Source organism: Oryctolagus cuniculus, chromosome 2, assembly GCF_051225735.1.
Source record: "Oryctolagus cuniculus isolate XC-2025 breed Fujian yellow rabbit chromosome 2, ASM5122573v1, whole genome shotgun sequence".
NCBI lineage: Eukaryota > Metazoa > Chordata > Mammalia > Lagomorpha > Leporidae > Oryctolagus > Oryctolagus cuniculus.
Genome location: NC_142868.1, coordinates 156,955 through 184,223, shown reverse-complemented (window position 1 = coordinate 184,223; position 27,269 = coordinate 156,955). Strand labels below are relative to the sequence as shown.

General features: G+C 59.3%; 1 protein-coding gene across 1 annotated transcript in view; it reads right to left on the bottom strand.

Annotated features, from left to right (window-relative positions):
- PDE6B (phosphodiesterase 6B) overlaps window positions 1-26,369 on the bottom strand; it is a 49,859-nt gene extending 23,490 nt beyond the window's left edge. The window contains exons 1-3 of the mRNA XM_070067931.2: window positions 25,800-26,369; window positions 18,983-19,135; window positions 18,679-18,768 (exon numbers count right to left, since the gene is read on the bottom strand). Of these exons, the coding sequence (XP_069924032.2) occupies window positions 18,679-18,768; window positions 18,983-19,135; window positions 25,800-26,267 (711 nt within the window). The 5' untranslated portion in view covers window positions 26,268-26,369. The remainder of the gene's footprint in view (window positions 1-18,678; window positions 18,769-18,982; window positions 19,136-25,799) is intronic.
- Window positions 26,370-27,269: the final 900 nt, after the last annotated feature.

The window sequence follows — 27,269 nt, the reverse complement described above, 5'->3', positions numbered from 1 at the left end:
CGCCTGGAGGAACGGGTCAGCCCACAGGTACAGCCAAAACCAGAGAGGGGTGGATTCGGCAGGCAGAAAGCAAGAGGGAACTGCAGGCCGAGCAGCGCCTGGGGGCATGGTGCAGCCAGCTGCTCCCGGCAACAGCAGGTGGATGCTCTTCCCAGACGGACACGTCCCCGGACGGATCGCATCCTGGGACACAGCACCTTTTAAGTCCTTCCGATGAACAAGAATCAAAATAAAATTGTGTTCTCACACTGTAGTGGAATTAAAGTAGAAAAGCAGCGGGAACACTGCCGGCAGGTGGTTGGAAAATTCCAACAGATTAACAACAACTTCTAAGTAATAGGCGGGCCAAAAGCTCAAGAGAAATTTAAAGCTAAATGAAAACGAGGATGCCAGTTGTCCAAATCTGCGGGCTGCAGTGAGAGCGCCCTTGGGAGGGAATTCACAGCGCCGAGTGCACACAGCAGTCAAACCAGTAACCGAGCTCAGGAGAGCAGAGCACGACCAGTGACGCCACACCAAGAGAGCAGCCACCTCAGGGAAGACACTTCCGCCCCTCCGACGACGGGGGCCAGCGCGCAGCCCCGGCCAGCACCAGGCGCTCTGTGAGGCTGCACGGCCTCTCTCAGGACGTGTTCCATCACTAAGTGACAGCCACTGTGTTGTGACAATTCTGTGGCTCCAGATTTAACAAGTGAGACGAGAAAGACCAGTTCCTTGAGGGGCACCAAAAGGCACCTAAGATGTCAGTTGACCGGAATAGATCTCTCAGTGTAGAAGAAAACAAGTCAGCGATGACCAGCCTTCCAAAACAGCATCGGTCCCCGATGGTTTCGCTGGTGAATTCTACCAAGTATTTAGGCACAAATCATGCTACTTCAGTAGGATCTCTTCCAGAACATTGAAGGGCAGGCATGATAGCATAAAACATGTGCTTGGTTTTCCTTTCTGGTTCCTAGCACAGAACTCCTAAATCCAGACACCTCCAAAGTGCCCAGTGTGAGGTGTTCCTGGATGAGGGCTGGTTGTCAGGGGAACCAACCATGTGATGAGAGGGTTGGGATCTCAGCCCCACCCCCAGGCCCTGGGAGAGGAGGGGCTGAAGGTTGAGCTGATCCGCAGTGGCCGAGGACGTGGTGGACACACCTCTGTAATGCAGCCCCTCAACAGTCTGTGCGTCCCTTCTCCCGGGGCCTCATGGCGTCCTTTGTAACCAGCCGGTGGACAGAAGTGTCCCCCTGAGCTCTGGGTGGCTCTGGTGAATTAATGGACCCCAAGGAGGGCCTGTGGGTATCCCCACCTAGGGCTCCAGATTGGTGTCAGAGTGGGGGGCCGTCCTGTGGGGCTAAGCCCTCAACTGCGAGCTGCGACGCTGGCTCCTGGCTCCGGGACAGGGGCCACACAGCTGTGTCCACCGTGTCCACTGCAGAGCTTGCTTGGGGTTCTGTGTTATGAGAGAGCAGGAGAAAGGGACTTTGTTTCCCTGCCCCCGCCACGTCTTCAGAACACAGAATACTTTAACACATTGTCTTAATGGCAAAATCAGACAACGGCATTACAGTAAAGAGGAATGCGGACCTATATAGCTCACAAAAAGGAGTTTTTACCGGAAGTAAAAATTCTTAACAAAACATTGGCACAGCCAATATAATAATGTGTAAAAATAATTACACTTCAGGGGCTGGCGCTGTGGCGCAGCAGGTTAACGCCCTGGCCTGAAGCACCGGCTTCTCATATGGGCGCCGGTTCAAGACCCGGCTGCTCCATTTCCTATCCAGCTCTCTGCTGTGATCTGGGAAAGCAGTAGAAGATGACCCAAGACCTTGGGTCCCTGCACCCGTGTGGGAGACCCGGAAGAAGCTCCTGGCACAGCTCTGGCCGTTGCAGCCAATTGGGGAGTAAACTGTTGGATGGAAGACCTCTCTCTCTCTCTCTCTCTGTTTCTCTCTCTGCCTCTCCTCTCCCTGTGTAACTCTGACTTTCAAATAAATAAATAAATCTTTAAAAAAAATAATTACACTCCATGGCCAGTGGTATTTATTACATGTTAGCAAGGCGAGTTTGCCTGTTTGTCCGTGGGATGAAGAGGGAAACTGACACTCTCATCAGGGAAAAGCCTGTGACAAAACCCGACCATTGTGAACAAGCACCCTCGGCAGCCAGAAACAGAGGGACGCGCTCCGTGAGAAGCACAGTCCGCACCCTGCACCAAGCGGGGCCAACAGGAACTGGGTGCACTCCCCTCCCACCCTCGTGTCCCACACCCAGAGTCCTCACTGGCTCAAGAAGACAAAATAACAGCCACACGGATTGGAAGGGAAGTAAGAAAGGTCTTCGTCCACAAGCGCCCGGGGTCAGTGCCGCAGTAATCAGCACTCGGGGAAGAGCGAGCCCTGCAGTGGGCTCCCGGGATCTTGGCTCACACTGCACAGTCGTCTGCTTTCCTTCGCAGCGGCACGAACAGCTGCAGCTCGAAGTCAAGAACACAGTGCCTCTGACGCTAGCACCAGAACCTAAATACCTGGCATAAACCTACTGAAATATGCAAGGTCTATGTGCAGGAACTACACACTCTGATGAAAGAAACCGAAGCTCCAAGTAAATACAGTAAAAATACTCCAAGTGAAACTCTGCTCATGCTTAGGAGATCTGTTACATGTGTATTATTTATTTGTTGCAGACACATGGAGAGAGACAGAGCTCTCCCATCTACTCCTTCATGCCTCAAATGCCTGAAACAGCTAGGGCTGGGCTAGGCCAAAACCACGAGCCACGAGCTCCACCTTTGTCTCCCACGTGGGCGGCAGGGACCCAACTACTTGAGCCATCACTGCCACCCCTCAGGGTGCTCATCAGCAGGAGCTGGGGTCAGGAGCAGAGCGAGGACTCACCCCCGCCCCGATCCTGGATGCGGGCATCGTAACCGTCATCTTCACTACTCAGCAAAATGACTGTCCTGACCCAGATTCTTTCCTGTTTGATCTACAGCTCTAACACAATCCCAATTAAAATACAAATAGGTGTTTTGTCAATATTGACAAACTGATTCTAAAGTTTATGTGAAAAGGCAAAAAACCTAGCCTAGCCGGCACAATGTTACAGAAGACAAAAGCAGTTGGGCGGCTGACATTCCCCGTTCAGGGCGCTGTGAGGTGCAGTGCTGTGGACAGCAGGGTGCTGGGGAAAGAACACACGCACACTGATGGTGCCGGCGCGCAGGGCCCGGAGACCTGCACGAGAGCAGGGGCTGGTCCTCCACGGGAGCAGGGCCCGGAGACCTGCACGAGAGCAGGGGCTGGTCCTCCACGGGAGCAGGGCCCGGAGACCTGCACGAGAGCAGGGGCTGGTCCTCCACGGGAGCAGGGCCCGGAGACCTGCACGAGAGCAGGGGCTGGTCCTCCACGGGAGCAGGGGCACTCATGGGAGAAGCTGGTCTCTGCACCGGGCGGCCCGGGAACAACAGGGTGTCCACAAGCAAAGGCGTCCAGATGCATGCCTCACGCCCCTCACAAAATGAACCACAGAGCCAAGCGCAAAAATGAACCTATGGAAACTTCTAGGAGGTCACAGCAGAAGATCTAGGTGGCTTTGGAGCCACCAATGAGTTTTTAGATATAATACAAAGCACAATCCATGAAGGAAAAATATGCTAGATTAATTAAAATTAGAAACTTCTGTTTAGAAAAATACAGTTAAGAGAATAATCCATATCTGATAAAGGGCTTGCATCCAAATATACAAAGATGTTTTAAATAATGAGAAAAACAAAGCACTCCTGTTTTAAAAAAAAAAAGGGCTGAGGATCTGCACCCAGGCCACAAGGGCAGGTGCTCCACCAGTGCACCCTGGGGAGGTCCAGACAGGCTGCTCAGGAGACACCAGGCCGCCAGGCCCTCCCAGGGCAGTGCTGCTGTGTCCCTGTGTGGCCGTCCACATCTGCCCGCACTGCCCAGGGCCTGTGGAGCTTTGCAGAGCAAGGTGAACCCTCACCCAAAGATGGAGTCAGGTGTGAGATCAGGTGCAGGTGGACAGTGCCAGCTGTGTCACAGATGGCACAAACCTCACTGAGGGGAGTGGGAGAGGCACTCACTCTCATGATTTGGGGAATGAGTGGAGCCTGCGACACTGGAGGTAGGAGGAACTGGACAGGGACACTGTGTTCTGCTGGACACAGAAAACAGGTTAAGGGTCCTGGCACTGCCACTCATGTCACACGCACAGAATCAAGCAGTTAGGGGAGGAAGGCAGGGGCACATGTCACCAAGAAGAGACGGAGGTGACCTGTGAGAATTAGTGCTGAAGACATAAGAAGTCGCATCTAGTAAGAGAAGAGGTTCAGGTGCTCACATGAGGCAGTAACTGTGAACACAGCACATGTGAGAGCTGGGACGCCAGGTGCTTCAGAGAGTTCATGGGCATCCCATATGGGCACTGGCTCGAGTCCCAGCTGCTCCACTTCTGATCCAGCTCCCTGACAATGGGCCTCAGAAAGCAGCCACAGATAGCCCAGTTCCTTGGGTCCCTGCGCCCACGTCGGGGACCTGGATGAAGCTCCCAAGTGCCTTGGCGGGGCAGCTGCTGGGGAACCCAGAAAACACGGCTATGCACTGCCACCGCGATGCTGCAGGAACCTGGGCTGATCGGGAGCAAAACCTCCGAAGACCGGAAACACCACTCAGTAGGCCAGGCCACAGACACGGGGCAAATCTGAGAGATGGCACAGCCCAGAGGCCCCTGAGGAGACTGAGAGAGACGTCTGAGGAGACCTCAAAGAGATGTCTGAGCACCCTCACAGACCCCTGAGAGGACCCCAGAGAGATGCCCGAGGAAACCTCACAGAACCCCTGAGGAGACCTGAGAGAGACGTCTGAGGAGACTGAGAGAGACCCCTGAGGAGAATGAGAGACCCTGAGGAGACCCGAGACCCTGAGGAGACTGAGAGACCCTGAGGAGAATGAGAGACCCTGAGGAGACTGAGACCCTGAGGAGAATGAGAGACCCTGAGGAGACTGAGAGACCCTGAGGAGAATGAGAGACCCTGAGGAGACTGAGAGAGACCCCTGAGGAGACTGAGAGACCCTGAGGAGACCTGAGAGACCCTGAGGAGACTGAGAGACCCTGAGGAGACCCAAGAACCTGAGGAGACTGAGAGAGACCCTGAGGAGACTGAGAGAGACCCCTGAGGAGACTGAGAGACCCTGAGGAGACCCGAGACCCTGAGGAGACCTGAGAGACCCTGAGGAGATGAGAGACCCTGAGGAGACTGAGAGACCCTGAGGAGACCTGAGAGACCCTGAGGAGACTGAGAGAGACCCTGAGGAGACTGAGAGACCCTGAGGAGACCTGAGAGACCCTGAGGAGACTGAGAGACCCTGAGGAGACCAGAGAGACCCTGAGGAGATGAGAGACCCTGAGGAGACCTGAGACCCTGAGGAGACTGAGAGAGACCCCTGAGGAGACTGAGAGACCTCTGAGGAGACTGAGAGACCCTGAGGAGACCAGAGACCCTGAGGAGACCTGAGAGAGACGTCTGAGGAGACTGAGAGAGACCCCTGAGGAGAATGAGAGACGCTGAGGAGACCCGAGACCCTGAGGAGACTGAGAGACACTGAGGAGAATGAGAGACCCTGAGGAGACTGAGACCCTGAGGAGAATGAGAGACCCTGAGGAGACTGAGAGACCCTGAGGAGAATGAGAGACCCTGAGGAGACTGAGAGACCCTGAGGAGACCCGAAACCCTGAGGAGACTGAGAGAGACCCTGAGGAGACTGAGAGAGACCCCTGAGGAGACTGAGAGACCCTGAGGAGACTGAGAGACCCTGAGGAGACCCGAGACCCTGAGGAGACTGAGAGACCCCTGAGGAGACTGAGAGACCCTGAGGAGACTGAGAGAGACCCTGAGGAGACCCGAGACCCTGAGGAGACTGAGAGACCCTGAGGAGACCAGAGAGACCCTGAGGAGACTGAGAGACCCTGAGGAGACTGAGAGACCCTGAGGAGACTGAGAGAGACCCTGAGGAGACCCGAGACCCTGAGGAGACTGAGAGACCCCTGAGGAGACTGAGAGACCCTGAGGAGACTGAGAGAGACCCTGAGGAGACTGAGAGACCCTGAGGAGACCTGAGAGACCCTTGAGGAGACCAGAGAGACCCTGAGGAGACCCGAGACCCTGAGGAGACTGAGAGACCCTGAGGAGACCTAAGACCCTGAGGAGACTGAGAGAGACCCCTGAGGAGACTGAGAGACCTCTGAGGAGACTGAGAGACCCTGAGGAGACCAGAGACCCTGAGGAGACCTGAGAGAGACCCTGAGGAGACCTGAGAGACCCCTGAAGAGACTGAGAGAGACCCTGAGGAGACTGAGAGACCCTGAGGAGAATGAGAGACCTGAGGAGACCTGACAGAGACCCTGAGGAGACCTGAGAGACCCTGAAGAGACTGAGAGACCCTGAAGAGACTGAGACCCTGACGAGACCTGAGAGACCCCTGAGGAGACTGAGAGAGACCCTGAGGAGACTTAGAGACCCTGAGGAGACTGAGAGACCCTGAGGAGACCTGAGAGACCCTGAGGAGACCTGAGACCCTGAGGAGACTGAGAGACCCTGAGGAGACTGAGAGAGACCCTGAGGAGACTGAGAGAAACCCCTGAGGAGACCTGACAGAGACCCTGAGGAGACTGAGAGAGACCCTGAGGAGACCTGAGAGACCCTGAGGAGACTGAGAGAGACCCCTGAGGAGACTGAGAGAGACCCCTGAGGAGAATGAGAGAACCTGAGGAGACTGAGAGAGACCCTGAGGAGACCCGAGACCCTGAGGAGACTGAGAGACCCTGAGGAGACTGAGAGACCCTGAGGAGACCCGAGACCCTGAGGAGACTGAGAGACCCTGAGGAGACTGAGAGAGACCCCTGAGGAGACTGAGAGACCCTGAGGAGACTGAGAGAGACTCTGAGGAGACTGAGAGACCCTGAGGAGACTGAGAGAGACCCTGAGGAGACTGTGAGACCCTGAGGAGACTGAGAGAGACCCTGAGGAGACTGAGAGACCCTGAGGAGAATGAGAGACCCTGAGGAGACTGAGAGACCCTGAGGAGACCTGAGACCCTGAGGAGACTGAAAGAAACCCCTGAGGAGACCTGACAGAGACCCTGAGGAGACTGAGAGAGACCCCTGAGGAGACCTGAGAGACCCTGAGGAGACTGAGAGAGACCCCTGAGGAGACTGAGAGAGACCCCTGAGGAGAATGAGAGAACCTGAGGAGACTGAGAGAAACCCTGAGGAGACCCGAGACCCTGAGGAGACTGAGAGACCCTGAGGAGACTGAGAGACCCTGAGGAGAATGAGAGAGATGCTGAGGAGAATGAGAGACCCTGAGGAGAATGAGAGACCCTGACGAGACCTGAGAGACCCTGAAGAGACTGAGAGACCCTGAGGAGACTGAGAGACCCTGACGAGACCAGAGAGACCCTGAGGAGATGAGAGACCCTGAGGAGACTGAGAGACCCTGAGGAGACCTGAGAGACCGTGAGGAGACTGAGAGAGACCCTGAGGAGACTGAGAGACCCTGAGGAGACTGAGAGACCCTGAGGAGAATGAGAGACCCTGAGGAGACTGAGAGAGACCCTGAGGACTGAGAGACCCTGAGGAGACTGAGAGACCCTGAAGAGACTGAGAGACCCTGAGGAGACTGAGAGACCCTGAGGAGATGAGAGACCCTGAGGAGACTGAGAGACCCTGAGGAGACCTGAGAGACCCTGAGGAGACTGAGAGACCCTGAGGAGACCAGAGAGACCCTGAGGAGACTGAGAGACCCTGAGGAGATTGAGAGACCATGAGGAGAATGAGACACCCTGAGGAGACTGAGAGAGACCCTGAGGAGACCGAGAGACCCTGAGGAGACTGTGAGACCCTGAGGAGACCTGAGAGACCCTGAGGAGACCCAAGACCCTGAGGAGACCTGAGAGACCCTGAGGAGACTGAGAGACCCTGAGGAGACTGAGAGACCCTGAGGAGACCAGAGAGACTCTGAGGAGACTGAGAGACCCTGAGGAGACCTGAGAGACCCTGAGGAGACTGAGAGAGACCCCTGAGGAGACTGAGAGACCCTGAGGAGACTGAGAGACCCTGAGGAGACTGAGAGACCCTGAGGAGACCTGAGAGACCCTGAGGAGACTGAGAGAGACCCTGAGGAGACTTAGAGACCCTGAGGAGACTGAGAGACCCTGAGGAGCCTCAAGACCCTGAGGAGACTGAGAGACCCTGAGGAGACTGAGAGACCCTGAGGAGACCCGAGACCCTGACGAGACCTGAGAGACCCCTGAGGAGACTGTGAGACCCTGAGGAGACAGAGTGACCCTGAGGAGACTGAGAGACCCTGAGGAGACCTGAGAGACCCTGAGGAGACCTGAGAGACCCTGAGGAGACCTGAGACTCTGACGAGACCTGAGAGACCCCTGAGGAGCCTCAAGACCCTGAGGAGACTGAGAGACCCTGAGGAGACTAAGAGACCCTGAGGAGACTGAGAGAGACCCCTGAGGAGACTGAGAGAGACCTCTGAGGAGACTGAGAGACCCTGAGGAGACCAGAGACCCTGAGGAGACCTGAGAGACCCTGAGGAGACTGAGAGACCCTGAGGAGATTGAGAGAGACTCTGAGGAAATTGAGAGAGACCCTGAGGAGACTGAGAGAGACCCTGAGGAGACTGAGAGACCCTGAGGAGACTGAGAGAGACCCTGAGGAGACTGAGAGACCCTGAGGAGACTGTGAGACCCTCAGGAGACTGAGAGACCATGAGGAGACCAGAGAGACCCTGAGGAGATGAGAGACCCTGAGGAGACTGAGAGACCCTGAGGAGACCAGAGAGACCCTGAGGAGATGAGAGACCCTGAGGAGACTGAGAGACCCTGAGGAGACTGAGAGACCCTTGAGGAGACCAGAGAGACCCTGAGGAAACCCAAGACCCTGAGGAGATGAGAGACCCTGAGGAGACTGAGAGACCCTGAGGAAACTGAGAGACCCTGAGGAGACTGAGAGAGACCCCTGAGGAGACTGAGAGACCTCTGAGGAGACTGAGAGACCCTGAGGAGACCAGAGACCCTGAGGAGACCTGAGAGACCCTGAGGAGACCTGAGAGACCCTGAGGAGACCCGAGAGACCCTGAGGAGACTGAGAGACCCTGAGGAGATGAGAGACCCTGAAGAGACTGAGAGAGACCCCTGAGGAGACCTGACAGAGACCCTGAGGAGACTGAGAGAGACTCTGAGGAGACTGAGAGACCCTGAGGAGACTGTGAGACCCTGAGGAGACTGTGAGACCCTGAGGAGACTGAGAGACCCTGAGGAGATGAGAGAGACCCTGAGGAGACTGAGAGACCCTGAGGAGACTGAGAGACCCTGAGGAGACCTGAGAGACCCTGAGGAGACTGAGAGAGACTCTGAGGAGACTGAGAGACCCTGAGGAGACTGTGAGACCCTGAGGAGACTGAGAGACCCTTGAGGAGACCAGAGAGACCCTGAGGAGATGAGAGAGACCCTGAGGAGACTGAGAGACCCTGAGGAGACTGAGAGACCCTGAGGAGACCTGAGAGACCCTGAGGAGACTGAGAGAGACCCTGAGGAGACTGAGAGACCCTGAGGAGACCTGAGAGACCCTTGAGGAGACCAGAGAGACCCTGAGGAGACTGAGAGACCCTGAGGAGACCTGAGACCCTGAGGAGACTGAGAGAGACCCTGAGAAGACTGTGAGACCCTGAGGAGACTGAGAGAGACTCTGAGGAGACTGAGAGACCGTGAGGAGACTGAGAGAGACCCTGAGGAGACTGAGAGAGACCTCTGAGGAGACTGAGAGACCCTGAGGAGACCAGAGACCCTGAGGAGACCTGAGAGACCCTGAGGAGACTGAGAGACCCTGAGGAGATTGAGAGAGACTCTGAGGAAATTGAGAGAGACCCTGAGGAGACTGAGAGAGACCCTGAGGAGACTGAGAGACCCTGAGGAGACTGAGAGAGACCCTGAGGAGACTGAGAGACCCTGAGGAGACTGTGAGACCCTGAGGAGACTGAGAGACCCTGAGGAGACCAGAGAGACCCTGAGGAGATGAGAGACCCTGAGGAGACTGAGAGACCCTGAGGAGACCAGAGAGACCCTGAGGAGATGAGAGACCCTGAGGAGACTGAGAGACCCTGAGGAGACTGAGAGACCCTTGAGGAGACCAGAGAGACCCTGAGGAAACCCAAGACCCTGAGGAGATGAGAGACCCTGAGGAGACTGAGAGACCCTGAGGAAACTGAGAGACCCTGAGGAGACTGAGAGAGACCCCTGAGGAGACTGAGAGACCTCTGAGGAGACTGAGAGACCCTGAGGAGACCAGAGACCCTGAGGAGACCTGAGAGACCCTGAGGAGACCTGAGAGACCCTGAGGAGACCCGAGAGACCCTGAGGAGACTGAGAGACCCTGAGGAGATGAGAGACCCTGAAGAGACTGAGAGAGACCCCTGAGGAGACCTGACAGAGACCCTGAGGAGACTGAGAGAGACTCTGAGGAGACTGAGAGACCCTGAGGAGACTGTGAGACCCTGAGGAGACTGAGAGACCCTGAGGAGACTGAGAGACCCTGAGGAGATGAGAGAGACCCTGAGGAGACTGAGAGACCCTGAGGAGACTGAGAGACCCTGAGGAGACCTGAGAGACCCTGAGGAGACTGAGAGAGACTCTGAGGAGACTGAGAGACCCTGAGGAGACTGTGAGACCCTGAGGAGACTGAGAGACCCTTGAGGAGACCAGAGAGACCCTGAGGAGATGAGAGAGACCCTGAGGAGACTGAGAGACCCTGAGGAGACTGAGAGACCCTGAGGAGACCTGAGAGACCCTGAGGAGACTGAGAGAGACCCTGAGGAGACTGAGAGACCCTGAGGAGACCTGAGAGACCCTTGAGGAGACCAGAGAGACCCTGAGGAGACTGAGAGACCCTGAGGAGACCTGAGACCCTGAGGAGACTGAGAGAGACCCTGAGAAGACTGTGAGACCCTGAGGAGACTGAGAGAGACTCTGAGGAGACTGAGAGACCGTGAGGAGACTGAGAGAGACCCTGAGGAGACTGAGAGACCCTGAGGAGACTGAGAGACCCTGAGGAGAATGAGAGACCCTGAGGAGACTGAGAGACCCTGAGGAGACTGAGAGACCCTGAGGAGACCTGAGAGACCCTGAGGAGACTGAGAGAGACCCCTGAGGAGACCTGACAGAGACCCTGAGGAGACTGAGAGAGACCCCTGAGGAGACCTGAGAGACCCTGAGGAGACTGAGAGAGACCCCTGAGGAGACTGAGAGAGACCCCTGAGGAGAATGAGAGACCCTGAGGAGACTGAGAGAGACCCTGAGGAGACTGAGAGACCCTGAGGAGACTGAGAGAGACCCTGAGGAGACTGAGAGACCCTGAGGAGAATGAGAGACCCTGAGGAGACTGAGAGACCCTGAGGAGACTGAGAGACCCTGAGGAGACTGAGAGAGACCCTGAGGAGACTTAGAGACCCTGAGGAGACTGAGAGACCCTGAGGAGCCTCAAGACCCTGAGGAGACTGAGAGACCCTGAGGAGACTGAGAGACCCTGAGGAGACCCGAGACCCTGACGAGACCTGAGAGACCCCTGAGGAGACTGTGAGACCCTGAGGAGACAGAGTGACCCTGAGGAGACTGAGAGACCCTGAGGAGACCTGAGAGACCCTGAGGAGACCTGAGAGACCCTGAGGAGACCTGAGACTCTGACGAGACCTGAGAGACCCCTGAGGAGCCTCAAGACCCTGAGGAGACTGAGAGACCCTGAGGAGACTAAGAGACCCTGAGGAGACTGAGAGAGACCCCCGAGGAGACCAGAGACCCTGAGGAGACCTGAGAGACCCTGAGGAGACTGAGAGACCCTGAGGAGATTGAGAGAGACTCTGAGGAAATTGAGAGAGACCCTGAGGAGACTGAGAGAGACCCTGAGGAGACTGAGAGACCCTGAGGAGACTGAGAGAGACCCTGAGGAGACTGAGAGACCCTGAGGAGACTGTGAGACCCTGAGGAGACTGAGAGACCCTGAGGAGACCAGAGAGACCCTGAGGAGATGAGAGACCCTGAGGAGACTGAGAGACCCTGAGGAGACCAGAGAGACCCTGAGGAGATGAGAGACCCTGAGGAGACTGAGAGACCCTGAGGAGACTGAGAGACCCTTGAGGAGACCAGAGAGACCCTGAGGAAACCCAAGACCCTGAGGAGATGAGAGACCCTGAGGAGACTGAGAGACCCTGAGGAAACTGAGAGACCCTGAGGAGACTGAGAGAGACCCTGAGGAGACCTGAGAGACCCTGAGGAGACTGAGAGAGACCCTGAGGAGACTGAGAGACCCTGAGGAGAATGAGAGACCCTGAGGAGACTGAGAGACCCTGAGGAGACCTGAGACCCTGAGGAGACTGAGAGAAACCCCTGAGGAGACCTGACAGAGACCCTGAGGAGACTGAGAGAGACCCCTGAGGAGACCTGAGAGACCCTGAGGAGACTGAGAGAGACCCCTGAGGAGACTGAGAGAGACCCCTGAGGAGAATGAGAGAACCTGAGGAGACTGAGAGAAACCCTGAGGAGACCCGAGACCCTGAGGAGAATGAGAGAGATGCTGAGGAGAATGAGAGACCCTGAGGAGAATGAGAGACCCTGATGAGACCCGAGAGACCCTGAAGAGACTGAGAGACCCTGAGGAGACTGAGAGACCCTGACGAGACCAGAGAGACCCTGAGGAGATGAGAGACCCTGAGGAGACTGAGAGACCCTGAGGAGAATGAGAGACCCTGAGGAGACTGAGAGAGACCCTGAGGAGACTGAGAGACCCTGAGGAGACTGAGAGACCCTGAGGAGACTGAGAGAGACCCTGAGGAGATGAGAGACCCTGAGGAGACTGAGAGACCCTGAGGAGACCTGAGAGACCGTGAGGAGACTGAGAGAGACCCTGAGGAGACTGAGAGACCCTGAGGAGACTGAGAGACCCTGAGGAGACTGAGAGACCCTGAGGAGACTGAGAGAGACCCTGAGGACTGAGAGACCCTGAGGAGACTGAGAGACCCTGAAGAGACTGAGAGACCCTGAGGAGACTGAGAGACCCTGAGGAGACCTGAGAGACCCTGAGGAGACTGAGAGACCCTGAGGAGACCAGAGAGACCCTGAGGAGACTGAGAGACCCTGAGGAGATTGAGAGACCATGAGGAGAATGAGAGACCCTGAGGAGACTGAGAGAGACCCTGAGGAGACTGAGAGACCCTGAGGAGACCGAGAGACCCTGAGGAGACTGTGAGACCCTGAGGAGACCTGAGAGACCCTGAGGAGACCCAAGACCCTGAGGAGACCTGAGAGACCCTGAGGAGACTGAGAGACCCTGAGGAGACTGAGAGACCCTGAGGAGACCAGAGAGACTCTGAGGAGACTGAGAGACCCTGAGGAGACCTGAGAGACCCTGAGGAGACTGAGAGAGACCCCTGAGGAGACTGAGAGACCCTGAGGAGACTGAGAGACCCTGAGGAGACTTAGAGACCCTGAGGAGACCTGAGAGACCCTGAGGAGACTGAGAGAGACCCTGAGGAGACTGAGAGACCCTGAGGAGACTGAGAGACCCTGAGGAGACCTGAGAGACCCTGAGGAGACTGAGAGAGACCCTGAGGAGACTGAGAGACCCTGAGGAGACCTGAGAGACCCTTGAGGAGACCAGAGAGACCCTGAGGAGACTGAGAGACCCTGAGGAGACCTGAGACCCTGAGGAGACTGAGAGAGACCCTGAGAAGACTGTGAGACCCTGAGGAGACTGAGAGAGACTCTGAGGAGACTGAGAGACCGTGAGGAGACTGAGAGAGACCCTGAGGAGACTGAGAGACCCTGAGGAGACTGAGAGACCCTGAGGAGAATGAGAGACCCTGAGGAGACTGAGAGACCCTGAGGAGACCTGAGACCCTGAGGAGACTGAGAGAGACCCTGAGGAGACTGAGAGACCCTGAGGAGAATGAGAGACCCTGAGGAGACTGAGAGACCCTGAGGAGACTGAGAGACCCTGAGGAGACCTGAGAGACCCTGAGGAGACTGAGAGAGACCCCTGAGGAGACCTGACAGAGACCCTGAGGAGACTGAGAGAGACCCCTGAGGAGACCTGAGAGACCCTGAGGAGACTGAGAGAGACCCCTGAGGAGACTGAGAGAGACCCCTGAGGAGAATGAGAGACCCTGAGGAGACTGAGAGACCCTGAGGAGACTGAGAGAGACCCTGAGGAGACTGAGAGACCCTGAGGAGAATGAGAGACCCTGAGGAGACTGAGAGACCCTGAGGAGACTGAGAGACCCTGAGGAGACTGAGAGAGACCCTGAGGAGACTTAGAGACCCTGAGGAGACTGAGAGACCCTGAGGAGCCTCAAGACCCTGAGGAGACTGAGAGACCCTGAGGAGACTGAGAGACCCTGAGGAGACCCGAGACCCTGACGAGACCTGAGAGACCCCTGAGGAGACTGTGAGACCCTGAGGAGACAGAGTGACCCTGAGGAGACTGAGAGACCCTGAGGAGACCTGAGAGACCCTGAGGAGACCTGAGAGACCCTGAGGAGACCTGAGACTCTGACGAGACCTGAGAGACCCCTGAGGAGCCTCAAGACCCTGAGGAGACTGAGAGACCCTGAGGAGACTAAGAGACCCTGAGGAGACTGAGAGAGACCCCTGAGGAGACCAGAGACCCTGAGGAGACCTGAGAGACCCTGAGGAGACTGAGAGACCCTGAGGAGATTGAGAGAGACTCTGAGGAAATTGAGAGAGACCCTGAGGAGACTGAGAGAGACCCTGAGGAGACTGAGAGACCCTGAGGAGACTGAGAGAGACCCTGAGGAGACTGAGAGACCCTGAGGAGACTGTGAGACCCTGAGGAGACTGAGAGACCCTGAGGAGACCAGAGAGACCCTGAGGAGATGAGAGACCCTGAGGAGACTGAGAGACCCTGAGGAGACCAGAGAGACCCTGAGGAGATGAGAGACCCTGAGGAGACTGAGAGACCCTGAGGAGACTGAGAGACCCTTGAGGAGACCAGAGAGACCCTGAGGAAACCCAAGACCCTGAGGAGATGAGAGACCCTGAGGAGACTGAGAGACCCTGAGGAAACTGAGAGACCCTGAGGAGACTGAGAGAGACCCCTGAGGAGACTGAGAGACCTCTGAGGAGACTGAGAGACCCTGAGGAGACCAGAGACCCTGAGGAGACCTGAGAGACCCTGAGGAGACCCGAGAGACCCTTAGGAGACTGAGAGACCCTGAGGAGATGAGAGACCCTGAAGAGACTGAGAGAGACCCCTGAGGAGACCTGACAGAGACCCTGAGGAGACTGAGAGAGACTCTGAGGAGACTGAGAGACCCTGAGGAGACTGTGAGACCCTGAGGAGACTGAGAGACCCTGAGGAGACTGAGAGACCCTGAGGAGATGAGAGAGACCCTGAGGAGACTGAGAGACCCTGAGGAGACTGAGAGACCCTGAGGAGACCTGAGAGACCCTGAGGAGACTGAGAGAGACTCTGAGGAGACTGAGAGACCCTGAGGAGACTGTGAGAACCTGAGGAGACTGAGAGACCCTTGAGGAGACCAGAGAGACCCTGAGGAGATGAGAGAGACCCTGAGGAGACTGAGAGACCCTGAGGAGACTGAGAGACCCTGAGGAGACCTGAGAGACCCTGAGGAGATGAGAGAGACCCTGAGGAGACTGAGAGACCCTGAGGAGACCTGAGAGACCCTTGAGGAGACCAGAGAGACCCTGAGGAGACCCAAGACCCTGAGGAGATGAGAGACCCTGAGGAGACTGAGAGAGACCCTGAGAAGACTGTGAGACCCTGAGGAGACTGAGAGAGACTCTGAGGAGACTGAGAGACCGTGAGGAGACTGAGAGAGACCCTGAGGAGACTGAGAGACCCTGAGGAGACTGAGAGACCCTGAGGAGAATGAGAGACCCTGAGGAGACTGAGAGACCCTGAGGAGACCTGAGACCCTGAGGAGACTGAGAGAGACCCTGAGGAGACTGAGAGAGACCCCTGAGGAGAATGAGAGACCCTGAGGAGACTGAGAGAGACCCTGAGGAGACTGAGAGAGACCCCTGAGGAGACCTGACAGAGACCCTGAGGAGACTGAGAGAGACCCCTGAGGAGACCTGAGAGAGACCCCTGAGGAGAATGAGAGACCCTGAGGAGACTGAGAGAGACCCTGAGGAGACTGAGAGACCCTGACGAGACCGAGAGACCCTGAGGAGACTGTGAGACCCTGAGGAGACAGAGAGACCCTGAGGAGACTGAGAGACCCTGAGGAGACTGAGAGACCCTGAGGAGACCCGAGACCCTGAGGAGACTGAGAGACCCTGAGGAGACCTGAGAGACCCTGAGGAGACCCGAGACCCTGACGAGACCTGAGAGACCACTGAGGAGACTGAGAGACCCTGAGGAGACCTGAGAGACCCTGAGGAGACCAGAGAGACCCTGAGGAGACTGAGAGACCCTCAGGAGACCTGAGAGACCCTTGAGGAGACCAGAGAGACCCTGAGGAGATGAGAGACCCTGAGGAGACTGAGAGAGACCCTGAGAAGACTGTGAGACCCTGAGGAGACTGAGAGAGACCCCTGAGGAGACCTGAGAGAGACCTCTGAGGAGACTGAGAGACCATGAGGAGACTGAGAGAGACCCCTGAGGAGACCTGAGAGACCCTGAGGAGACTGAGAGACCCTGAGGAGACCCGAGAGACCCTGAGGAGACCTGAGAGACCCTGAGGAGACAGAGAGACCCTGAGGAGACAGAGAGACCCTGAGGAGACAGAGAGGCTCCTGGGGGAAGAGGGGCATGTTGAGATTCGGCACATGGGCCCTGGTGGAGGAGACCGAACAGGAAACTGAACTTTCCGGTGATGTGGGCAGACTCTGCCCTGTCCAGTGTTTTCTGCAAATCCAATGTTGTGAAAAAATGTTGACTTCCAAAGTACTTGGTGTCAGCCTCGTGACACAGCAGACCAAGCTTCTGCAGCAGCCTCCTGTGACTCCTCACCCCACATGGGTACTGGTTTGAGTCCCAGCTACTGCACTTCTGATCCAGTTCTCTGCTAATTGCCTGGGAAGTAGGGGAGGATGGCCTGAGTGCCAGGGACCTGCACCCACATTGGAGACCTGGGTGGAGATCCTGGCTCCTGGCTTCAGCCTGGCCCAGCCCTGGCCGTGGCGGCTCTTTGGGGAGTGAAGAAGCAGATGGAAGGTTGAGCTCTCTGATTCTGTCTCTGTAAGTCTACCTTCCAAATAAACAACCAACTCTTTTTTCTTAAAGTGACATGGAAAATCCGGATGAAACGTCCAGGAGAGGCAACGTCTGCAGAGCCAGAAGACACTGGGGACCCAGGAGGGGCCGCAGGCGGCGCTCGCAGCTGAGCATGGTCTCACAGTGAGGGTGGTGCTGGCCGCACAACACTGTGTGTACTTTGCAAGCCCCTGCGCCGTGTGGACCCACACCTCGTGGATCTGCCACGAGGGACAGCGCAGCCGCAAGCTGCTCCAGCGCAGCTGCAGAACGCAGCGGGGAGCAGCTCCTTCCTTTGACCGAAGACGTGGTGAGCAGAGTTGTAGGAGGGAGGTGTCCCTGGCGGAAGAGAAGCTCCTGGCGGGGGGCAGACTGAGGTCACCTAGGCACCATGGTGGGAAGGGGACTGCCCCTCCCGAGACCAGGGAGCAGGGGCGGTTGAGCATCCACAGGTATGTGGGTGTGTGTAGTTTGTGTGGTGTGTGTGCATCTGCCTTTAGTGGAGGGAGGAGGGATGGCCCTAGTGGGGGACCAGCAAGGGCCGCACCCTAGGTCCTGACACTGGTGGATGAGCCCCGGCCTTCTCTTTGTCTGGGGGCCTCAACTGGACCCTGGCCTCCTGCCTCCTGCCTCCAGCCACTCCCATTCTGCCTCCCAGCCTTTCCAGAGCCCTGCACGGCCTCTCCTGGTGTCGCCTGTCCACAGCCCCAGCTCGACCGTCCTGCTGGCTTTGATCTTCCTCCCGCCCTTACACTGAGACACACACTTCCCCACTCCGGTGTAGGCAGCCAGTGCCCCTTCTACACTGGCCACACTGGGCCCCAGGATGCAGGGCCTTGCCGCACCCTGCACCAGGGCCAGGTGCGCTGTGGGAGGCGCCGCTTCTGAGGGGTTCACCACATAGCCTGTTAGCTGGAAGGTTGCCCCTGGTGCTCCTCCCACAGCCTCCAGGTTCATAGCAGCCTCTCATCGTTTTTAGCAGATCTGCTGTTCTTTTTGTAACAGATGACCAGGGCCTGGCTGCATTTCCAACCACTTAGCTGCTGGAAGCCAGGACCTCTGTGCCAGTAGCTCGTTTGCGGGTCACCAGCAGCTTCCAATGATACTCAGAGGTATCAGTGAGGCAGGCTTTTCTGCAGTACACACGTCTGCCCACCCGGCAGGTTAAGGTGAAGGTTGGCAGGGTTCAGACCTTGCCCCGCCTGCCATGCAGCACAGCCACAAAAGCCAGAGGATGCTTCTCCTTGGAGCCACTCCCTCCCCAGCCCCAGCCAACACAATACCACCGGTCAAGGCCTGAACCCACCGGTCAGAGAGGCCTCTGGTCTGACAGCCCCGCCTGGGGGCTGGGAGAGCCAGCAGGCGGCGCCTGCGTACCTGGCCTCGCCGCGTCTCACAGTTGTGGAGGTAGCTCAGGTGGTAGATCTTCAGGTTCAGCGTGGCGAAATTCAGGTATTTGGAGAAAACCTGAAACAGGAGCCGTAACAGCAGGGGTTGAAGGTCTTGTGCTTGGCCCTTGAGTCTGCCACAGGGAATCCATGCTCAGAGCACAGGGCACACAGTGGGCACAGTGCTCCCACGGTGCCCAGGAGGGAGAGCAACAGGTAAGCCAGCACGCGGAGTGGGGCAGACGCCTGTGGAGACGCACACTCACACACACGCACGGGAGGGTGGCACTCACATCTTGGTCTTCGCTGGTGAAACAGGGGCCATCGAGCTTGTTCACAGCCATGATCACGGCCATGACGTCCTTCCCGTTCATGATGGGCATGGCCAGGATGTTCCTCGTCGTGTAGCCGGTGAGCTCGTCGGCGAATGGGCTGAAGTGGGGGCACTGGTAGGAGGAGAGAGGGCTTTGCTGTGGCCTGGGGCTGCTGCCGGACCCTGCTTAGGTCACTGTCCCTGGGCTCCGCTTGGCTCACCTCACCTCTGAGCCAACAACCACGAGTGTGGAGGTGTCACCGGCTTCGCCTTGCTCCCCACTGGGTCCTCCCATGCCTGATGGCCACCCACAAGGTCAGCTTCCTGGGTTCTGGGGCCTGCCCCATCATCCTCGTCACCAAGACCCCTCTCCCACCTTAGCTGTCTCAGGCCAGTCCAGGCCCCTCTACCCTCTATTGATCTGTGGCTTCTTGGGGGCCCTTGAGTGGGATAAATACAGTCAGTATGTGGGCCTTGGGCCTGCTCCTCCTATGACAGAAGCTTTGTCCACCTCTGGCCCCTCATCCTCTCCTGGGAGGTCCTGCTTCTCAGGCCAGAGGTGCAGGTCATGGCGCTACCAGATGACCTCATAGAGTGGGGCCTGACCCTGGCCTCACCCTCATACCTCCTGGGCCCTACCATTTTTTTTTTCATGAGGCCAAGGGTTCTGGCACCACGACCAGGGTGGATGGCTGTGGGCTCTGATGGGCGGGGCTGGGGTCTGGACCTCCCATGGGGTGACCTCCAGCAGTTAGGATGGCTCTCCCTGTCCCCACGGGTCAGCAGTCAACTGGGCACCAGAAGCAGTAGCTGCCGCTTTGGTCCCTACTGAGTGGATGAAAAAGTGCCTATAAGCGCCCTTTTGCTTGCATTGTTTGCTGTTAAAATGACTCTCTCAGGTTTACTCAGGGTTACAGGCCCCATGGCAAATGGGCATTCCTGGGAATCTGCCCCACCAGGAGGTCAGAGGGCACCGGGGCTGGGGGAGCGCTTAGTGTTCTCACAACCTGTGTGTGGGGCCAACCTTCCCCTGGCCCCTCCTTCCTGTTCAGGGAGGCACAAGGGCCACCTGCAGCCCTGTGGTGCCCAGCGCTGAGGGACGGTCAGTGACAACAGCAGGGAGGGAGGCCAGCTGCCTACCGGCATCCACAAGATGGCAAAACCCACCCTGGTGGAGCCTCTGATGCTGGCGTCCTGCCAGACTGATGTCTCAAGGAGGGACGCGCCTCAGTGCCTCATGGGAGCCCAGCCTGGCCTGATCTCCGGGCTCATCACGGCCGCGTGGCAGTCCGGACTCGTCTACTTCCTGTGTTAGCCTCCAGGCAAATGTGGGACCCTGGCACACTTGATTCCTCCTGTTGCCACATCCTTCTGGTCCGAGGGGTCCAGCCCCTCCCCCAGGGTGACTCCATGTGGGGCGGGCTTCACAGCCAGCCCTGGAGAGAGCACAGTGGGGCTCCGAGACGCCACCGTGCAGTGGTGAGCACTGTCTCTGTTCCGGCCCCGGCCACCTCTGCGGCTCCTGCTCCAGGAAGGACATGGCAGGTGCCTCCCTGGCATGCAGCCCCTGGGGAGTCTGCAGGCAACGTCCGCAAGCCCCCTCCCCAGCATCTCCTCTCCTCTGCCCCACAGCCCCCGGCTACCCGCCTGCCCACCGGACACTGAGTCTGGGCTCCTGGCTCCTGTGGTGAGGCCCTGGGGCCCTGCGACAGTCCGGGGGAGAGGTGCCGGGGGGAGCATGAGCTGTGCACACGTGCTCTAGGGGTGGAGATGGGCACAGAGGCGCTGCGAAGCCACCGCCTGGGCTGGACCCTGCCGGCTTCCTCGGGTCCACATCACGTCTCCCCGGCTCTGGGAGTCCACAGGAGCGATGGGAGGGTGGCAGCCCTGAGATACCCACAGCGGGGAGGGGAGGCCGGTGCCGCCGCACCCCGTTTCTTCATTCATTCATCTGTTGGTTGCGGAAGTTACGGGTACTGAGGTGAAATGGCTCTTGTTAGACAGAGAAAGACTCAGAGTCCGCAGGTGAGCCAGGGGGAGGGCTCGTGCCTGTGTCGCTGAGACAAACAGTGTCTGAAACTCCACCGGAGACGCTTCCCCTTCCACAGGCGCCGCGCGCTCTCCACTCCGCGTGCTTTGTCTTCCGAACTCTCAAAGGCTGCAGAGCTAGACGGGAGCCGGGCATGGAGTGCCTGCGCGCCACGGCCCCCACACTGGGCCGCCACGTGCCCTGTCTCCACCTCCAGACCGCTGACCTGTGTATGCAGGCGGCTTCCCTCAGCTCCTGTTTGTGCCCTTAGACACCTCCCCTGGGGCGGCCCAAGACACTGCTCGAGGTGCCCGCGTCCCCCATCACAGGGCTTGGGTCTGAGTCCCAGCTCCTCTCTGGGTCCAGCTCCCTGTTAATGCAGGTGACACTGGGTGGCCCAGGAGCTGGCTTCCTAGCTGCCTGGGACCCCGTGCTTGAGGGGGTCCTGGGGGAGCCCTTGCAGCCACCTTGTCCAGACACTTCCCTATTGCAGAGGAGGTGGACACTCCTGCCCCACAGGGACCCCTGCTGTCCACAAACAGCACCCCCATGCCACTATCCCCCTCGAGGAGGGCATGCCAGGGGCCAGGGGCACAGGTGCTCTCTGGTCAGGCTCCCCTCTGTACAGTGAGGGTGTGGACCTGGAAGCTCACCTGGCCCGTGCTCAGGACAGCATGGGGCTGATCCAGACCCTGGTTTCTGTTTCTCTGCCGAGATGGTGTAGGCCATGCACGGCCCAGTTCTTGCCTGTGGAGCCCTGCCCAGCTGTGCACCAAGATGCGGAGGGGACTGATCCAGGACAGCCCAGCAGGGAACGGACCCTCAGAACAAGAGTGCAAACCTAGTGCAGGAGCGGCTGTGGGGCCAACAGACCCTGGGGGTGGGAGGCAGGCTCAGGACAGGGTGGGGGCGAGGCTCCGCCTCTGGGCTTGTGCGAGGGAGGCGTTGGATACCCCACCCAGGGCCCGAGGCCGGGTGTTTCCTGGCAATTCTCTGCCTGTTTGACTCACGATGACCCATTTCTTAAAACGGAAGGGAGGAGCTAATCCTGGGATTACTATATCCAGGTCGCCCGGCTGCTCCGTTTATAGCAGGTGCTCTAAGAGGATTGCGGCCATTTCCTTCCCAGCCACCCGTTCCAGGCGGGCAACCCCGTGGCTCCCTTCCCTGGATGTGGCAGAGGGTGCCCAAGGCAGGGAGCTGGGGCTGTTGGGCAGTTCCTTGCCCCCTTCCTCCTTGGAGCCCCCTTGTCCGTGGGGCACCCTTCAGGTCCAAGCCTCCCCGGCCACTGCCCATCACACATCCAGGCCACATCACCTGCCAGTCACACGTGGACAGCTCTGTCCTGCTTATGCTGCCCCAGACCCAACAGCCCCCAGCGTGCCTGTCAACGAGTAGACTTCCGTTCTGACCCAAGGCCCAGCTGATTCCCCTAGAGGCCAGCATGGTCCCCCCCCACCCAGCCTCTGACGCAGCTCTGGCTCCGAGCCCTTCCCAGATCCTCAGGAGCCTTGGTCTGCGGAGCAGGGCCTAGACCACCTTCTCAGCCACCCGGAGACTGGGCTCCCACTGGCCACTGCCCCTCCCCCAGAGCCAGCTGAGCTGCCTCCTGTAACCCCTGGGTCCTCCGGCCCTGTGGCCCTGGCACAGCAGTGTGGAGGCCTCTGTCCAGTGTGCAGACGTGGGCCTGAGTCTGTGCAGCCTCAGGAGCGAGTCTGTGACAGACTGACGAGCAGGAAGCTGTGAGTGAGGGGTCTGGGGCCCGAGGGCCTGGAGTGGGGGCCGTACCTCCCCAGAGTGCAAAAGGCCAATCCTGGAGGGTGAGGTCAGAGGCTGCGCAGGGGGACAGAGGCCCTCACAGAAGACAGAGGGCCTCACAGGGGACAGAGGTCCTCAGGGGACAGGGGACCTCACAGGGGACAGGGGCCCTCACAGGGGACAGAGGGCCTCACAGGGGACAGAGGCCCTCACAGAAGACAGAGGTCCTCAGGGGACAGAGGGCCTCACAGGGGACAGAGGGCCTCACAGGGGACAGGGGCCCTCACAGGGGACAGAGGCCCTCACAGGGGACAGAGGGCCTCACAGGGGACAGGGGCCCTCACAGGGGACAGGGGCCCTCACAGAAGACAGAGGTCCTCACAGGGGACAGAGGCCCTCACAGAAGACAGAGGTCCTCACAGGGGACAGAGGCCCTCAGGGGACAGGGGACCTCACAGGGGACAGAGGCCCTCACAGGGGACAGAGGTCCTCACAGGGGACAGAGGCCCTCAGGGGACAGGGGACCTCACAGGGGACAGAGGCCCTCACAGGGGACAGAGGCCCTCACAGAAGACAGAGGTCCTCACAGAAGACAGAGTCCCTCACAGGGGACATAGGGCCTCACAGGGGACAGAGGCCCTCACAGGGGACAGAGGCCCTCAGGGGACAGGGGATCTCACAGGGGACAGGGGACCTCACAGGGGACAGAAGCCCTCACAGGGGACAGAAGCCCTCACAGGGGACAGGGGACCTCACAGGGGACAGGGGATCTCACAGGGGATCTCACAGGGGACAGAGGCCCTCACAGGGGACAGGGGACCTCACAGGGGACAGAGGCCCTCACAGGGGACAGAGGCCCTCACAAGGGACAGGGGACCTCACAGGGGATCTCACAGGGGACAGAGGCCCTCACAAGGGACAGGGGACCTCACAGGGGATCTCACAGGGGACAGAGGCCCTCACAGGGGACAGAGACCCTCAGGGGACAGAGGCCCTCACAGGGGACAGGGGATCTCACAGGGGATCTCACAGGGGACAGAGGCCCTCACAGGGGACAGAGGCCCTCACAGGGGACAGGGGACCTCACAGGGGACAGAGGCCCTCACAGGGGACAGGGGACCTCACAGGGGATCTCACAGGGGACAGAGGCCCTCACAGGGGACAGAGACCCTCAGGGGACAGAGGCCCTCACAGGGGACAGAGGGAGGCCCTCACAGGGGACAGGGGACCTCACAGGGGACAGAGGCCCTCAGGGGACAGGGGACCTCACAGGGGACAGAGGCCCTCACAGGGGACAGGGGACCTCACAGGAGACAGAGGCCCTCACAGGGGACAGAGGCCCTCACAGGGGACAGGGGACCTCACAGGGAACAGAGGCCCTCACAGGGGACAGGGGACCTCACAGGGGATCTCACAGGGACAGAGGCCCTCACAGGGGACAGAGGCCCTCACAAGGGACAGGGGACCTCCCAGGGGACAGAGGCCCTCACAGGGGACAGAGGCCCTCAGAGGGGACAGAAGCCCTCATAGGAGATCTTACAGGGGACAGAGGCCCTCACAGGGGACAGAGGCCCTCAGGGGACAGGGGACCTCATAGGAGATCTCACAGGGGACAGAGGCCCTCACAGGGGACAGAGGTCCTCACAGGGGACAGAGGCCCTCAGGGGACAGGGGACCTCACAGGGGACAGGGAACCTCACAGGGGACAGAGGACCTCACAGGAGATCTCACAGGGTACAGAGGCCCTCAGGGGACAGAGGCCCTCACAGGGGACAGAGGCCCTCAGGGGACAGGGGACCTCACAGGGGACAGAGGCCCTCAGGGGACAGGGGACCTCATAGGAGATCTCACAGGGGACAGAGGCCCTCACAGGGGACAGAGGACCTCACAGGGGACAGAGGCCCTCAGGGGACAGGGGACCTCACAGGGGACAGGGGACCTCACAGGGGACAGGGGACCTCACAGGAGATCTCACAGGGGACAGAGGCCCTCACAGGGGACAGAGGCCCTCAGGGGACAGGGGACCTCACAGGGGACAGAGGCCCTCAGGGGACAGGGGACCTCACAGGGGACAGGGGACCTCACAGGGGACAGAGGACCTCACAGGAGATCTCACAGGGGACAGAGGCCCTCAGGGGACAGGGGACCTCACAGGGGACAGAGGCCCTCAGGGGACAGAGGCCCTCACAGGGAACAGAGTCCCTCACAGGGGACAGAGGCCCTCAGGGGACAGGGGACCTCACAGGGGACAGAGGCCCTCACAGGGGACAGAGGCCCTCAGGGGACAGAGGCCCTCACAGGGGACAGAGGGCCTCACAGAAGACAGAGGTCCTCACAGAAGACAGAGTCCCTCACAGGGGACAGAGGGCCTCACAGGGGACAGAGGCCCTCACAGGGGACAGAGGCCCTCAGGGGACAGGGGACCTCACAGGGGACAGAGGCCCTCAGGGGACAGGGGACCTCACAGGGGCCAGGGGACCTCACAGGGGACAGAGGCTCTCAGGGGACAGGGGACATCACAGGGGACAGAGGCCCTCACAGGGGACCTCACAGGGGACAGAGGCCCTCAGGGGACAGGGGACATCACAGGGGACAGAGGCCCTCAGGGGACAGGGGACTTCACAGGGGACAGAGGCCCTCAGGGGACAGAGGCCCTCACAGGGGACAGAGGCCCTCAGGGGACAGGGGAGCTCACAGGGGACAGAGGCCCTCACAGGGGACAGGGGACCTCACAGGGGACAGAGGACCTCACAGGGGACAGGGGACCTCACAGGGGACAGAGGACCTCACAGGGGACAGAGGCCCTCAGGGGACAGAGGCCCTCACAGGGGACAAAGGCCCTCAGGGGACAGGGGACCTTACGGGGGACAGAGGCTCTCACAGGGGCAGAGTCCACACTCCACTTTGTAGAATGACAGCCCTGTGCAGGGCCCCTGGAGGCCCAGTGAGCCCAGCTGACTCTTGGTGACCTCAGGGCAGGTGCAGGAGGCGCTCCAGCTCGCAGACCCACCTCTGACACATCCTCCACGTTCACCATCTTCTTGGTCTGAGCCACGTGCCCTACGACCCCGATGTCCAGCGGGAAGACGATCTCAGAGTCCGGGGGCACCAGGCAGTCCTCCAGGACGCTGCCCGGCTGCACACTGAAGAGCCGCGTGGCGAGCTCGGCCACGCCGTTGCGCTGCCGGTACATGAAGAGACTGCAGCGGTCGGCGTGCAGGATGGGGCACAGGCGTCGCAGGATCTTGAAGATCACGCGCTCCATGTTGATGCTCTCCTGCATGTCCTGCACCAGCTCGAACAGCGCCATGCCCTCCTCCACCTGGCACAGCTCGCGCAGGCTGCTGCAGTCCGCGGGCAGCCCGTCCTCGCAGGCCCGGCCCACATCCTCGGGGCTCAGCTTCTTCTCAAAGTACTGCTGGGCGAAGCCGGGGTTCTGGTCCAGGAAGCCCTGCACCTGCTCCTCGCTGAGGCTCATGGTGTCCGTCGCCTGTTCCTGGAGCCGCCGCAGCCGGGCACGCGCGCTCGGCAAACGCTGCCTCAGCAAAGTCTGTCTTAGCTCCGATTAGGGAGCCGGGGAGGCAGCTGACTCACACCCCTGGGGGAGGGGCCTGCCTGCCCCCACCCCCAGCTCAGGCCCTGAGGCTTTGCCCTCCCCCTGAGAAAATCAGACCCCTGGGGACAGGGCTGCCAGGATGGCTGGGGTTCCACCTGCCGCAGGGGTCTGGCTGGTGGGGGCAGGCATTCGGCTGCCAGCAGGACGCACCCAGGAGGAGGTACCCCATAAAAACCATGAGCCCCTTTGCTTGGGAAGCAGCCCCAGGGCCTTCTGGGAGCCCACACCTGGGCTCAGGTATGCCCAGGAGGGCGGAGCCTCCCAAGGCAGGGAGAGGGAAGCCCAGCCAACTCTACCCCAGTCTGAAATGCCCAGAGAGGAAGACCCTGGGAGTACCGAGAGCCGGAGGGTGGAGTGGACGTGCTCACACCTGGAGGAAGGTGTCTGGGCCAGGCTGGAGGTGGGCCGGGAAGTGAGGGCTCCTCACAGACCGTCCCCTGTACCCCCAGTGAGGACGTCTAAGCCACCTCCCCCTTGACAGCCGAGGACTGAGCTGAGTGGTGTCTGGACGCGGGCACCAGGCCAACAAGCCCCTGGCTGTCCTCCACAGGACTCTGGCGCCGGCTCCGCACGGCGATGGGTTAAGGAGATGGACGGCTGTGCGGGGCTGCCCGGGTGCTGGCGTTTCTGACTTCCCTGAGTATGCTTCTGCTGTGAAGTCCTCAGGTGGGGACACCCGAGAGTCGGTGCCTGAGCCGGGGCCTCCAGGGCGCCAGGCAGGCGGTGGCACAGGGCCCAGGCCTTGGGTGTCCCCGGGAGAGCAGCCTCTTCCGGAGTCACAGTGGGGAGAAGGCTGCAGGCTGCCGACAGGACTGCAGACCCCGCAGGCCAGGTGGACGCACCTGTCCATGTTCGGCATCTGGC